Source organism: Ursus arctos, unplaced genomic scaffold (genome assembly GCF_023065955.2).
Source record: "Ursus arctos isolate Adak ecotype North America unplaced genomic scaffold, UrsArc2.0 scaffold_22, whole genome shotgun sequence".
NCBI classification, from domain to species: domain Eukaryota; kingdom Metazoa; phylum Chordata; class Mammalia; order Carnivora; family Ursidae; genus Ursus; species Ursus arctos.
The window spans coordinates 28,318,677-28,334,521 of record NW_026622897.1 but is presented as its reverse complement, the minus strand read 5'-3'; the positions used below and the strand labels follow the sequence as shown (position 1 = coordinate 28,334,521).

General features: G+C 46.7%; 1 protein-coding gene across 3 annotated transcripts in view; it reads right to left on the bottom strand.

Annotated features, from left to right (window-relative positions):
• Positions 1 to 15,391, bottom strand: part of LOC113259842 (beta-galactosidase-1-like protein 2) — a 47,479-nt gene extending 32,088 nt beyond the window's left edge. The window contains exons 1-2 of one of the 3 annotated variants that reach the window (XM_048217496.2): positions 15,236 to 15,391; positions 1,415 to 1,612 (exon numbers count right to left, since the gene is read on the bottom strand). In XM_048217496.2, the coding sequence (XP_048073453.1) occupies positions 1,415 to 1,612; positions 15,236 to 15,321 (284 nt within the window). In that variant the 5' untranslated portion in view covers positions 15,322 to 15,391. The remainder of the gene's footprint in view (positions 1 to 1,414; positions 1,613 to 15,235) is intronic. The other 2 variants (XM_057316875.1, XM_057316874.1) reach the window with 2 other exon arrangements.
• Between the last annotated feature and the right edge of the window lie 454 nt (positions 15,392 to 15,845).

Sequence of the window (15,845 nt, the reverse complement as noted above, 5' to 3'; positions counted from 1 at the left end):
AATAGAAGATAATTACAGGAATGAGCTTTTCATTTATTCCACTTTGTCTTCTAGATTACCTTCTTTATCCCTAAACCCCACTATGATGGTTGAAGATGTACTTCTTAGGTACACTGTCTTAATGGTGTCAGGACTGGAACCAGGAACTAAGGAAAGAGATCTGGGCACCTTAGAGAACCCAGGGCCAGTCCCTGGGGGGCTAATACCTCATCTCAGGAGAAGGGAGAGAAGGCCAGTAAGATGCGGGTGAAGCATGAGATGTGACCGCAGGTCAGCTTGAGCATGCCCTCCCCCCACCTCCTCCCTCCCTCCCCATTTCTCCCACTTCTTCTTCATCAGAGAAAAGAAGAAGTACCTTCCTCAGGGAAAAAGTTAAAAGTAAGATAAGAGGAAACCTCAGTAGTGAGTCCTATTTTTACTGAAGTAACCAAAATTCCAAAGAATTCTTTCCTTATCTTTTCAGTTCTTTAAGGGGCCCAACTCAAGAGGCAGAGGTATGGGGTGATGTATGGTAGTAACACAGCTGCTCCCCTCCTGGACTCCCGCCCACCCCCGGCTTCCAGCGGAGCCCTCTCCAACTGCAAAGAATGTGCACAGGTAAAGGGAGAGGCTGTTTGCTTGCTTCCAGTTCAGACTCAGAAGTTCCGTGTTTAAGAAAATACAGATTACTTAGCTTTTATAAGGTAAAATGCTTAGCCTGCAAGATTCCCATGAACTTCAGGAGTCCTGTGATGTGTGAATGTACCCCCTGGACCAGAATTTACATATGCTAATATATGGATCCTTTGAAGTAATCCTTCTGGAAAATTATATACATTTGTTTCAGCTATGCTATGATGGCCCGGAACATTCCTGTATTTCTTTTTAGAAATTGTCTTCAAAGCTACCTCATGAACCACTCAAGAAAATCCACATCCTTGATCTGTAATCACATATTTTTATCTGAAAATAGCTTTCCCAAGGAAACTATTTTGAAAGAGATCACACTCATTTGTGAATAAATTGGGGGGTGGAGTACTTGTTTAAAAAAAATCGATAATTTAATCACGTCCTACACCTATACTCACCTCCTTCACTGTATTCCTTTGTATGCCATTGCTTTCTATTCCTCTAAAGCTTATACACCCATCCCATCTTCTCATCTGCACTAATGGGGAGTGCTGTGCAGGTGAGGGAAGGAGGTCATACATGGCGGTCATACATGGCAGTCCTTTGCACAGGGGTGGGCTCCTCCTATATTTTTCCTCCAAAGGTCAGCCTGAAGATTCTCTTCAGGGAGAGCTCACATTCAGGATCTGGCAGGGTTCCGCCATCCTGACACAATGGAGACCTACAGACTGGGCTGCCTTGAAGAAGCCCAGGACAGAGATGCCGCAGATGCCAATGTTTAGTGGTGGGGTGGGCCAGCACTCACGTGGTGAGGGTATTCAAGCCACAGGCTTTCATCTTCAGCAAGCGGTCCCTCCAGTATTCCTTGGGCACCCGGAAATAGTGCATGGAGCCCCCGAAGATCCAGAAAGTGGAGTCCTCCAGCATGAAATATTGGCCATTGGCCTGTAGCCCTGACTGCCGGTGTCTTAGCCATGCAGGGATCAGACTATACCAATCCAACCTGCAAAGAGAAAAGGCAGCCGAGAAGCTTGGCTCATCCTCAGCAGTGAGCAAGGGTACAGAGTCTTAGGAGAGAGGCTTTTTCTCCTCCTCCACAGGCCCTCTGCATTTCTAAGAGGTCCTGCTTCCGAGGTCTTCAGAAAAGGCTCCCCACCCTCCGATTTAGCCAAACCTTAGGAGGAGTCTTTCTTCAGTACACTCATCTGTATCCCACTACAGGGGAAGAGCAAGCTGAGGCCATAGTCAGGAACAAGATAAACACAAAGGTCAATATGGAAACTGTGTGCTAATAGGACAGAGGATGAGGTGGGGGCAAACAGCATGGAAAGGGTATTCTCAGAGGGGTGCGGGGTGCCCAGGGCAGGTGTGGCACGCAGTTTCCTACAATGGCCAGCTCTTCCAGGCCATTTGACTAAACATCAAAGAAGCAGCTACTTCAAATAGTACCTCTGAGCCAACTCATGGTCACAGCTGCCCGGCTTGAGGTGCAAATACCTAGAAGGAGGTATCTGGGTTAGAATCAGCATCTGTTCACTGACCAGCTTTCGAAGTCTTAACTATCCTCTAAAGATCAAGTTCAAGAGATAATCCAGCACAACAGAGAGCCCCACCTGGGAGGGCTGTTGGAAAGTGTTAGTCCCTAAAAAGCAGGTCTTGACCGAGGGGAGATCCCTCAAACTGATCCCATGACTAGAATTCCCTCCCTCTCTTTTCTCCCCAATCTCCGAAGGCCGTGAGAGAAACCCAGCAAGAGATGCTGGGGGAGCCAAGAAATTTAGGAGTTTGGAGACAGAAAACAACAGCGTGAGTGAGTCTGAGGGGAAAGCAAATTTCAGTTGGTGCCTTTTCGGCACCCACTTTTCATTACGGTTCCTGACACTAGAGGGCATACTGCCCCTCAGGGCTCTTCTGCATTTGAAAGCTCCCTAAACCACTGCCCGTGGTCTTTCCATTCATTTCGTAACACCGGCTAAAACTGTGCCACTGAGCGACATGCTCTGGTTAAGGCCCAAATTGCTCCAGTCAATCAGTATTGATACACACGGACTGGGGACTGTCGTCTCTTAGAAGAAACAGAGATGCATGAACCAAAATTAGGCTGAGAGCTTCAATCTTGATTCTGGACTCGACAATTCTCTGTGTCCTTCAAAGGGGCAGCTCCTTCACAGAGCTTTGGTCGCCATGGGGACCAGTAGTGGAGGTCACCGGGGCAGAGGGCACATGCACGTCACACATCCCACTGCTGACTCTCCCACTCTGCTCATGGGATAAGCCATGCCTTCCACTCTCTCTCCATCTCTGCCACAGCCCTGTCCTCCAGCTGCATCCCTTCCTACATGCCAGCCAGCTTCTCCTCCACCTACAATGCCAAGTGCTTCAGCTTTGAACATAAACTTCCATACCCGACACTGTAAAGCAGCCAGAGCCCTGCTAATGATGGGAATACTTTTTTTTTTTTAAAGATTTTATTTCTTCATTTGACAGAGAGAGACAGCCAGCGAGAGAGGGATCACAAGCAGGAGGAGTGGGAGAGGAAGAAGCAGGCTCCCAGCGGAGGAGCCTGATGTGGGGCTCGATCCCAGAACACCGGGATCATGCCCTGAGCCGAAGGCAGCCGCTTAACGACTGAGCCACCCAGGCGTCCCTGGGAATACTTTTCATGGCATTTAGTGACAATCCACAGCGGGTGTGCATGCCCCTCAGAAAGCTGGCTCCCATCCTACCAAAGTTCCTCCAAACCACAGACTTCACGGTCCCTATAAGGCATTCTGACACATACAGTCTTCTCCACCTCAGTGCACACTCAGATAATTACAAGTCAGTGTCATGAGTGCTGCTGTAAGGCAAACACAAAGATAAGGCCAGGGCTGGCCTCTGGGCCATGGGACCCATGCAGTCCACCAGGGCCCCAAGCTCAGAAGGCTCCCTTGCAACAAGTAGTCCAATAAGCCATAGAGATCCAATCCACTGTAAAATGAATATAGACCATATTGTATTATAATTATGTCATGTGATAAATATTGCTACGATGGCAATCACATTACAATATATAAATGTATCAGAGCACACACTGTACACATGGTTTCAGACACACTATCTCCATCCTGAAATTCTCAATGCATTTTAGACAAAGGCCCCACATTTTCATTATGCGCTGGGCTCCACAGATTAGGTAGTCTGGCCTAGCAATGGCAGAGGACAGTAGCTGAAATAAATAAATATAAATATGAATATAAATATAAATACACACATGTAATTGTCAAATGAAGAAATTATCTCAATCATCCAGATGGAGTCAGAAAGCTTCATCCAGAAGATGACATTTTCACAGGTTTGAAGGCAGAGAATATAAGAGAGGAGAGGGCAGTTGGGGCAAAGGCACTGAAAACTGAAAGCATATGTACTCAGGACCAGCAAGCAGACGGGTGAGGAGGCCCTGTGAGCACACATCCCAGCCTGGGGCCCCTCCGGGGCGTGGGCCTGACACTGGCACGCACCACCCCTAACCGCCTGCTACTAGTCTGTCACTGGTATGGAAACTGAGATACTTTTAGAGCAATGAGGGTCATTTTATGTCCGTTGAAGCTCATCATAAAAGACTGGGGCATGTACTTTGTGAATCTTACCTCTTCATTTCCTTTTTCTATTAATGTGTTTTCGATGTATTTGATAAAGTCACACTGGGGGGAAAAACTCTTAAAGAAGAAAAGGAAAATGATTCTTCAGCACAGAGAGATTGAGAAGTTTTGCTCGAGACCAGAAACGACCGTCTGGCCTTGGGCAGTTGTGATCAGAGCTGGCAGGACAAACATATTGACCAGTTCTGTTTAACAGGCTTATTAACCAAATGGATGCAGGACGCGGGAGACCAAAATGGTGTGACATCGCTTCCTCAGCAGCCTTCCTAGCACTTGGCTGAAGTTGGCCACATGACAAGAAGAGCAGTTTGGGTTTAGCCACAGTGGTTTTCAAAGATGGCCCCGTATCTGAAGCACCCAGGAAGCTTAAAACAACGGAATGCGCAGGCCCCACCCCTGACCAGTTAGTGACGGTGGAGCTGGAGCACTGGGATCGGCAGTTTTTACAAGCTCCCCCACAGATCGGGTGAGGCTGAGCCCCTGGAGGGTTTTACAGGAGGGCATAGGACAAATCAGGGACCCTGATGGCCAGAGATGGGACAGCAGGAGGCCAAGAAGACAGAAGTGCCACAGACATCACTGACCACTTGGGAATTCTGTCAACGGCCACTCATGGGGAAAGAAAATTAATTTGACCCCCTCCCTCCTACTTCTCACAGCCCCCGAGACCCAGAACTCCTGTTGCTCTGCAGGACTACAGTTGTGTTATATTACAGTTAAAACAGTCATTTGTGGATAACCTGGGGACCTAACTACTGCTTTCTTTCTCTAAAGAGAAAAGTTCCATGTTCCAAGTGACTTATTCTGTATTTCAGAATACAGTTCTAGGGGCACCTGAGTGGCTCAGTCGGTTAGGCCCTGAGATCAAGATCTCTGGGTCATGAGTTCAAGCCCCATGTTGGGCTCCACACTGGGCATGGCACCTACTTAAAAAAATAATAATAATACAGTTCTTCCAAAGGACCACCAATATGGGGAAGCGAAAACAAGAACAGTGTCTGTAAGAGGAGGATCTGGACATGAATCTTGGCCTTACACTTGTAGCATGGCCACCTTGGGTCAGTGACACTAGCTCTGTGGGCGTGAGTTTCTTCCTCTGTAAAATGGGGTGAATGCCTGTCCTAACTGCTGTGAGGGTCAGATATAAGTGGAATATTCTGTAATGTGCTATAAAAGTTTTGTCACTATTTGAAATGTTTATTTTTGCATGCTTTGCATATTAGAGAGAACAGCCTCAGTGGGTTTTTTTTTATGTCCTTAATATGGAATAATCCCAATCTCTCCACTTTAAACCATTTAATTTACTGTCTAATCACATTTTATATGCAAGATTTTGTGCCATCTTATTACAATTTCTAAAATTTTACAGTGAAATGTCTATCCGCCGGGATCCGGCCAAACCAACCCAGCGCCCTGACCAGCGGTCAGCAAACCCCCGGTGTGGGCCAAAGCCACCCCACGTCCTGTCTTTGTGCAGCGAGCTACAAATGTCTTTCACATTTTTAAGTGGTTGGAAAGAAACCAAAAAAAAAACAAGATTTTGGGACACAAGAAAGTATATCAACTTCATATTCCAATGTCCATAAATAGTTTTACTGACACCCCACCATGCCCACTCACTTCAGTCCTGTCTGTGGCTACTTTGGGGCACAGTGACGTTGCTATGATAGACACTGTGTAGTCTGCAAAGCTGAACACATTTACTATGTGTCCCTTTTTTTTTTTAAAGATTTTATTTATTTATTTGACAGAGAGATAGAGACAGCCAGTGAGAGAGGGAACACAAGCAGGGGGAGTGGGAGAGGAAGAAGCAGGCTCCCAGCGGAGGAACCTGATGCGGGGCTTGATCCCAGGACTCCGGGATCATGCCCTGAGCCGAAGGCAGACACTTAACGACTGAGCCACCCAGGCGCCCCTTCTATGTGTCTCTTTACAGGAAACTGCCAACTCTGCCCTAAAGGATGAGGCCTTGGATACTCAAAAGAGGCTTCAGGCCCCCATGACCACTGTCTGGGCCTCCTAGCCACCTCCTTGCTCTGGCTCTTCCCACCCCCACTCTCTCCTTTGGCCACAAGCTCCTGGTATTCTGGCTGTGTCTGAAGTTTCTCATACACACAGTGGAGTTTGGTCTCCTTTAGTTTTCACCGTATCCGCTCCAAAGAACACACACTGCCTTCCTGCCTCATGTACTCACTAGGCTTTATTTACTCTCCCCACCTGACACCCCCAGGCATCCCCTCAGGTGCCCCACCCTCCAGGCTCACCCCAGGCTAGACTGAGGAAGAACTGATGGACAGGTTCTCTTCTTAAACACAGGGGGTATATTGGCGGTCCAGTGGTGAAAATACACACAAGCACACACAAAATCTCATTATTTTTAAAGACAGTGAAAATACAATTTAGCAATCACTCCACTGGGCAGCACTCCTTATTCACTGGCCAGAACTTCAAAAGAACAATCTCCAACTCACCAAGCTCACATCACTGACCTTAACTTTTGTTTAAGGTGTCTTCCGAATGCTGTGAGAGCCTCCCTCTCCCCACCCACTCAGTGCAGAGGTGTAGACAGGGTTGGAAGCACTCTCTGTGACCCTTTGTTCCAACACATTCCCTGCTAGTAACACACTCTCCCTAATCTGTCCCCTAGCTGGTAACTAGTCATTAGGAAACCTCCTTCTGGGCTTATGTCTCCAGATGTGGTCTGCACCTGCAGAGTCTCTTCATCTGGAGTTTGCTACAAATGCGGAAACTCAGGCCTTAACTGAGACCTGAATCAGAATCTGCATTTCAACCAGACCCCAAGGTAAAGTTTGAGAAGCACTAATCTGTATCTCATCCTTTGATATATGTATATATAATCTCTTCCTGGATAGAGCTTCTGTTTGCTACTGTCTTTATGTGCTATCATTTTCTAGATTTTTTAAAACATATTTCCTCTCAGCGCTTATTAAGAGGTATGAAGCTAACACTGCAAACAACAAAGCTAGCTCATTATCAAATTCCAAATTCTGGAGAATTCAACTGTTTCCTTTCTGAAAGTGTTCTGGTAGGTTACTAAATGAGTTTTTAATCTATTAATGAAAAGGATGAATTCATTGAGAAAATGAGGATGATAAATGTGGTATTTCTCCAAGGAATTCACTGTAAGAAAATGAGATAATACACATTAGAGCTTCATAAATGAGAAAGCACCATGCAAATAGTTATTAATACTGATAACAGTCATTAGTACTAGTGATCATAAATTAATAACAACCCCCATGCTTCCTGAGTAATTAACTTAGTAATAACAATATAAAGAAACTGGAAACTGTGTGGTTACATCAGGTCAGAGAGACTTTCCTTCCAAATTAGGCCTGTTACCAAGGAGCTAACCAAATCCTTAGGAAACCCTGGTTTCTGTGGCTTTTCCAGGGAGCAAGTAATTCATGTTGAAACTTTTTTTTCTTTAGATTGTAGAAAGCTTTTATTGGAAAGCTTTTATTTATTTATTTAGATTACAGAAAGCTTGCTTGCTTGCTTGCTTGCTTTTTTTTCTTTCTTCCTTTCTCTCTTTCTTTCTTCCTTCCTTCCTTTCTTTTAAGTAATCTCTGCCCACTGTGAGGCACGAACTCAAAACCCTGAGCTCAAGAGTCACATGCTCCACCAACTGAGCCAGCCAGGCGCCCCTTGTTGATACTTTTTTTGAGGAGACCAGGGCATCTGCCTTCTTTCTAGCTAGAGCGTATATTACTTTTTCCTGGAAATTCTGTTGCCTTTGTATCTTTGTTTCATTGCAGGCTAAGTAAGTTTTCAGTCTGAGAAATAACTGAAGAGCAGGTCTTGGTCACTGACCTAACTTGTCCTCAGGTTTGCTCTGCTCAGAGCCATACCCTGTCCACTGTCCACGTGAGGTTCCTGGAAGAAGGCACATGTGTCGCGATTTCTGACAGGGCCTCACACCATGTAACAAGACTTCCACTTTCTGGTCGCTACCATCCCTTTTGGCAGGTGATAATAGGCTGTGCAAGCTATAGGCAAAAACCACAGGCAGAGGACTTGGGGCCTGAGTTCCCTACGGTGAGGAGCTGCCATCAGGCAGTGACTGGGAAGATGTTGGGGGTAGAGGAACGAATCCTTCTTATACTTTATCACCATCGTGGATCATGAAGACAAAGGACACAGTGCCAGCTCCACACCGGCCGGATGTTACTGGACATGGTCCAAAGTGCTGGGTTAATGTGCTTGAGTGGGAAAAAAGCCAGATGAGCTGGTGACAAGCTTACAACCTCTTTCATGTGAAATGGGCCCCTGAATTGATTGTCAGCTCTCAGAGACGGTCTTCCAGGTGGGGTGGGAGAAGAGACAGATCCAGTCACCTACTTGAATGATCTCCTTGAACAGAGTGTGCTCAGCAAGGCAGGTCTGAAAGGCTCTTGCCATGCCAGAAGGCAACCCTATGTCACCTGTAAATCCTGCAAATATTGATCAGCAATGGGGGCCATAGCAGGACTGGGGGGCTTCACTTGGAGTCCCAGCCATTTCCTTCAGCCTCCAGTCATAGAACACAATCTGACCAGATTCAGACAAACCAGTACCCACCCAACCAGGTGTGGCAGGGACAACATCAACTTCTGAGGCATACTGGCCTCCAGCAGAGACCAGGCAACGCCATTGCCATTTTAGGCTGGCCAAGGGTGTGGACAAACTCAGTGCATGAGGTAGGAATCTGCAGAAATAGTCCTTCAATTCACAGAGCGTAAGTCTTCGCTGACCCTAAGGATTGGTGATTTTGTCACTATATATAACGTATACTTGGGAGATAACTTACAAACCCAATTTCCAGGTGCACTGTGATCCTGCTAGGGCCACCCCAAGCAGAGGTTCCCCCGCACGTGAGTCCAAGGCATCGCATTAAAGATACTGATCAAGAAAACACTCACCTCTTTGTTCATCCAAGTTGTCATGCCAGAGACCATTATTTAGATGGCAGTTATGTTCAACTGCCCAAAAGACATCATCACGCATAGAAATCTCCTCACCTGGATCTAAGTACAAATTCCTAGTCCTCACTCCAAGATTCTGAGAGGGTTACAGGTTCCCATGAGGTCCCATTTCCTTGGGCATCCCATTCCCTTCAACTGCCCACTTGAGGATATTTTGGCCTTACTAGTCTTCAGGCTGTACACTCCTCCCTCAGCCAGGGAGCTTGAGGGCCTAAGGAAGGAGCTGCCCACTCTTTGGCCCAGGCCAGTGCCCTTAATGCCTCTAATCCAGAATAACGGCTCTTGGATCAATCCTGGAACCCCAAGAACTTCAGCCCCAGCAAAATGGAACTCTGTCCTTGTAGCTGATCCAGCTCCCTGAATGTGATCCTTGGCTTGGGCCCAATGCTTTAGGCTCCTGCTTTGCTGGAACAGCATTAAATATTTCCAAAGGGCGTGAACCTTCCATTACAAAATCTAGTATACTCATTTTGCAGAGATGCGAGGTCATGTTGCAGCATTTTGCAGGTCAGTGGCACTACTGCAACCTTAGTACCTCTGTCCTTCCCTCTGAAAAGGCTTCTTGGTAAGCCAGGAAATGGCCTAGCACCCAGGCTCCAGCAGGTCAGGCCAACTGGCTGCCTACATGTTGCAGGGACATGCTACTGGTTCAAAGGGCGACATCTGAATATGTAGGGAGTTTATATGTGAATAAACACTTATTACACCAACACCTTGAGACCCATTGGTGAAGCAATAAAACTGCTCAACCATATACGAACAGTCGTAATCAACCACATATTAATAAAAATATCCTGATGTTATGTAACAGAAATTTTTCATTTGGGGGAAAATTTCCATTGTGGCATCATAAATAAAAAAGGGTTAAAACTCAACCTAGAAAGGGGTAAAATTCTGTTAGATAACCCAGAGGACTCTACTGATAGCAAGACTGCTCTTAGAGATGCTTGTGGAATGAGAATAAAATGACTTCATGAAACAGGGGAAACATAAATATGTTCAATATTTTTTAAAATCCACCACATGAGACTTATGCACATAGATATACAAGAGACAGACTAGTTATTAAAGACACAAAGAAGCTATACATATGCAGATTAAACAGAATTTCCCCTTTGGACTATAGAGCTCAGAATCTCCCTCATATTGATCCAACAGAAATAGAATGTGCTATCTTACTTATCTTATCTTATTTTTACTTACTTATTTTAAATGTCTATCCAGATTTAAAATGAATATCTCATATGGTCAGCAATTCTAGGGACAGAAATATACCCAACAGATATTCATTGCATCTTTGGGGGTTTTTTTGTTGTTGTTTTTATATTATTTTATTTTAATTCCAGTGTAGTTAACATACGTTGCAACTTTGCAGTAAATAAAAGATTGCAAACAATCAATGCCCATCAATAGGGAATTGTTTGAATAAATTATATCCCTAATGGACAAATGGGGTAATACATATAGCTGCCTTCTTATATATGCACAGAATGCCCCTGGGAGAAACCATTATTAGTAATCACCTCTGGTCGGGTGGAGAGGGCTGCCTAAGGGCCAGGAGTGGGGGCTTTATTTTCCTCCTTATAGTATTTGAATATTTAATCCTTTACATAGATTACCTACTCACAAAATAAACTTTGCAGGAAAACACAGCATGTTCTTGAAAGGAAAAATGCCACTACCTGTCTTGCTGAGTGTGGGAGCATGAAAGCAGTGAGTACCATCTACTAAGAGTCTCTATCTAGTAAACCTCAGTCAAGAGTTATTTGCTTCATTACCATTAGCCTCTAAAAACACCTCTGCCCTTGTTTCCCAGAAGTCTCACACAATAGGGACTCTTTTTCAACAGGGCCTTTAATATCCAGAGCAAAAGATTTAAGCAAGAAATAAAACTGAGTGGGGAGGAAGCAGCAAATATCCCTATACCAGAAGAACTGTGCTGGATGAGGGGGGAGGAACCAGGGAGAGGGGGGCTGGCCTCCAGAGTCTTTTTCAGGTGCTAAATGTTCTGAAAAGACCTCTCTAAACTCCAGCATCTCCTGAATCTTTATTAGAAGAGCATTCAAGGCAATATAATGGAACTCTGAGTCATTTCATCAAAGATTAAGGGCTTTTATTTCACTTGCTACTTCCTTGACCCAAGGTACAGAGAACTCTTTGGCCAACCTTCCAATACTTCTGCTGCCAAGGCTGTGTAGCTTTTGCCCTGCATCTCCTGGTTATCACAATCCCTTCAATCACAAATACAGCAATAATATCCATGCTCTTGCTCTAAGATACTCTGGTACCCTTCAGTTGGCTAGTATGGCAGTGAAAGAATCTCAATGCCAACTGTATCTTCCCAGCACAGGGTGGCTCAGACATCCTACCTCTCTCTCTCTGACTGAGGCACTGCCCAGATAGCCATGTTTCTCCGCTTGTGTCAGAGAAATGACTACCTGCTGAAAGAGACACTTCCCAGATGCTGAAAACTTCACTACTAGAAGATGAAAGGAACAGTGTTCGAAGTGTTCAAACATTCCAGGGAATATGACTCAGGCCTCAAGCAGGGTAGAGTCCCAGAACAGGCAAAGCTCATAAAACCAATGACCTCGCAGAAGCCCAGGAAGAGAGGCACAATTTGTCCACACATTCTTGGAAGGCAGGACTGGCCATGATTTGGATCAAAGGTGACCAGATCAACTATGAGAAACAAACTGAGGGCTACAGAGGGGAGGGGGGTGGGGGAATGGGATAGGCCAGTGATGGGTAGTAAGGAGGGCACATATTGCATGGTGCACTGGGTGTTATACACAACTAATGAATCATCGAGCCTTACATCGAAAACCGGGGATGTACTGTATGGTGACTAACATAATATAATAAAAAATCATTATAAAAAAAAAAAAAGTGACCAGATCATGTTGCTAAGTCATCCACCTTCTATAAAGAGAAGATTTTGATAGGCTCTCCTCTTTTTTCCTTCAGGAAGAGTATGGAGTCTAGAATCCACAGTGTAGGAGCACTGAGTGACGTAGAGCTGGGCAAACAGATGAACTTACCTTTAAGAAGGCATGATGCAGGGTGCCTACCTCGCCACTTTCTTCTCCTGACTTTTGCCAGCTAAACTATCAGGTATAAGAGATGCAGAGTTAACTGAATTATTGCTCAGTGATGCATTTATATTGAGGAAAAGAGTCCTGAGTGGAAACCATGCCTTGATCATATCAAGCAGGCATTCTTGCGTCCATGGGGTGGGAGGAGGAAAGACAAGGAAAGGCAACTAGCTCAGACACGGTTCACACTGATATGCATCAAAGATCTCCAAATAATCTACTGAGTGAAAGAAGCCAAATTAAAACAGAGTACATGCTTTAGGATTACATTTCTATAAAACTCCAGAAAATGCAAACTAATATATGGTGGCAGAAAGCCACAGATCAGTGTGCTTAGGAGTGGGGGAGCAGAGAAGGGCCAGAGAGAGATGCACAGGGGCACAAGGAAATTTCTAGGGCTGATGGATATTTTCCCTCTCCAAATTGTGGTGGTATTTTCACAGGTAGATATGTGCACAAAAACTTATCAGACTGTACAAGCTAAACATGTGCGGCTTATCGCGTGACAATTACACTGCAGTAAAGGTAATTTCAGACCACTGTTCAAGCTAAAAAAATACCAAAGGTTGAAATCATCCTCAAAAGTCATCTTGGTCCTCCTATTTCTTGGATGTGATATAATCAAACAGCTATGATTGATCATGAACCAGCCCAATAAAGTTCATGGGAAAGAACAAAAGCTGGAGCCCAGCAGCACCCTCCCCCACCCAAATACCTGCCTTCTGAGGTGCAGGAAAAGGGCTGATCCTGACAGCTCAGCCCCACAAAGCTGCCAGCTGAGTAGCCAATTCCCATGTGACCTATATTCCACTGTCATATCCACATTCCCAGCAACAGCTGGGAGGGGTCCCCACCTCCCACTCAGTTAATGATCCAGTCAAAGCTAGAGCAAGGTGACAAAGAAGAAGAAGAAGTGACAAAGCGTGTGTTCTCCTCTACCCTCCAGAGATAATCCTTGGTGTCCAGGCCATGGCAAACAGGAGGAATTGGGCAAAAAGCCCAATACCATGCGGGTGATTAAATTTAAAAGATGCCCAAAGACATATATTCTGAAGGACCCTAAGAGATGGCCCTGAATTTGGGTCAGAGCTTCTCTGGCCTCCATCTGACTTGCTGAGAAAGGAGGGATATCAGGAATAACAACGACTTTGCTAAGCATTTCAAACATTTCCTCGGGCTTGAGTTATAGCTATTCCCAGGCACCTCCATAAGCCCCTGACTGACTCCTGCTATGGCCACTCCAACCCAGGTAGGGACATGGTTAACTCCCCTATGAGAAGCTCAGGCTTCTTCACAGCCAGTCGGCTACCTGACACGTCATCTTCTTTCCTGCCAGACACCAACAAACACCCAGCCTCCTTCCTACACCTTTTCCTGTGGACTATTAGGGTGCACTGCTTGGCCCAACTCAAGCCCCTCAGAGCTGCCCCTCAATGCCCCTGTAGGGACTATCATATCCTTGACCTCCAACAATGGGCAAACTACACGCTACCTGCACACCTCTAGCCTTTCTCTCTGGGGTGTGGGCTCCTTGATACCCTGCTGCATGCATTACTCTGCTTTGAGTAATCCCTCTGGGCTTTGCATCAGCCTTGCGTCAGGAGGAAGGCTGAGCATCCTACAAGAGCCAGGACCAGTCTTCAAAGAGGAATGGATTAGAGATCACTGACAAGATGGAAAAAAGTCTTGGGAACAACTCGGAAAACAAAATGCCTCGTAAGTTTTCTGGGCCCCAGAATGAGAAGAGCACCATTTCTTTCTCTCAAACAACATTATGACATCCTCACCAACTCCAAAGCCAAGAAGAGGTAAAACAAAGTATAAGTCTTAAAAAGGTGGAAAGAGAGTTTCTGAATGTGTTCTGTAGCAGCAAAAACATTCAGATATTCGTCTCCATCAAAACCATCCCTACCTCCCAGAGGAAATTCGGAGAAACTAACAAAGGGGATTGGAGGAAGCAAAAGATAAAGCTGAAGGGGTTTTGTGTGTGCCCCCACATCACCTGCTTCACGTTAATTTTCAGTGCCAAAGCATTTGGTACTGCTGGTCTGCTTTCCCAGCAACACTGGAGGTTTTGAATATGGAAAGTGCCAGCCATCGACCTGAAAGACATGGTCAGGACTGTAAAATACTATAAATAGAGTTTACAAAAGTTCTGGGCTAGGGCACCCACACAGGCTGTGGGTAAGTCCTTCTACAACTAACACAACCACTCGGCACAGATAACCCTTTGTAAAAGGGGGCTGGGAAGGAGTGAGCTGATGACTGACCAACGTGGGAAATTGGAGAGAGAAGACATATCAATCCTAAAGTGGGGCAAATAAATCCAGGATTGAGAATTTTGGAGGACCCATGGGACAGCGATCTCATGACTGCGCTGAGCAAGTGAGATAGACCATAGCTGTGATCCCTGGAGCTCTGGCTTCTGGTGAATAGAGAAGCCTCCCAGCAGGCTTGGTAGGAAATGTGGGGACCCGGGAGAACAGTAGAAGCGGGTTCCCCAAGGGGCACTAGGGGCGGAGCAGTGATCGGGGGACATCTGAAAGAGACCTGAAGGCTAGCTCTGCTGGCCTTCCCAGAGAGCTAGGAGTATCCACGAGGAAAGCAGAGCCCGGGCATCACAAGTGGGGAAGCTCTAGGGCACAGACGCCAGGGGACTGAGAGGACCGCGCCTAGTGTCACCTGGAAGCCTGGATCTCGAGGCAGGAGCAGAAGCGCCTAGTGTGGAGAGGGACGCCCAACCCAAAAAAGAAGAGGCTGGATACCCTTTCCCGGTGGGGACTCGTAATTCGCGGGACGCGGACTCTTGGGGCTGCCTCCCTCAGGTGAGAGGGGAGGCGAAAACTGCGGGTGTGGAAGGCTGAGGTGTCTGGAGTCCGGCAAGTGCCGGGCGGGGCTCTCTCACCTGCGGAACACCAGGAAACTCAAGATCACCAGCATCAGGAGTCCGAGTGTGCGGCCCGGCTTTCGCCCGAAGCACCACTTGCCCATCGCGCGTTCACGCGGGGCGCTAGGACCGCAGCTAGCACTGTAGCCTGCACTCAGCTGAGCGCCAGAGGCTCGGGACGGGGGGCGGGGCCGTGCTCTGGGTCTCCCGGGCGACTGGCCCGTGTCCCGCCCGGCCCGCAGGCGCTCATTGGTTGAGGACTTCGGCCCCGCCCCTCGCGCCGCGGGCCCAGCGTAGGCGGGGGCGGGGCCCGCAACGGAGGCGGGGTGGGCTGCCTCCCAGACTGTTTCCAGCTCCCGGAAGGCTCCCGAAAGGCTCACGGGAGGCTCCCTGGGTCTCCCCCGCCCACCTCCCCCTAGTCTCAGGGAGGCGCTGGCTGTTTCTGCAATTTTCCTGCACGTGATATGCAAACAGGTGCAAAAATACCGGGCGCGTGTTGCACAGTCCTTGCGCATCGTAGAGCACAACCCCCACCGCGCTACATTAGCAAGCATGTATTAAAGGCGCCTGCAAAGCCAACACAATGCTTTAAAACAATTCAGATTTGAAGAAAAAAAATTTTGAAGTA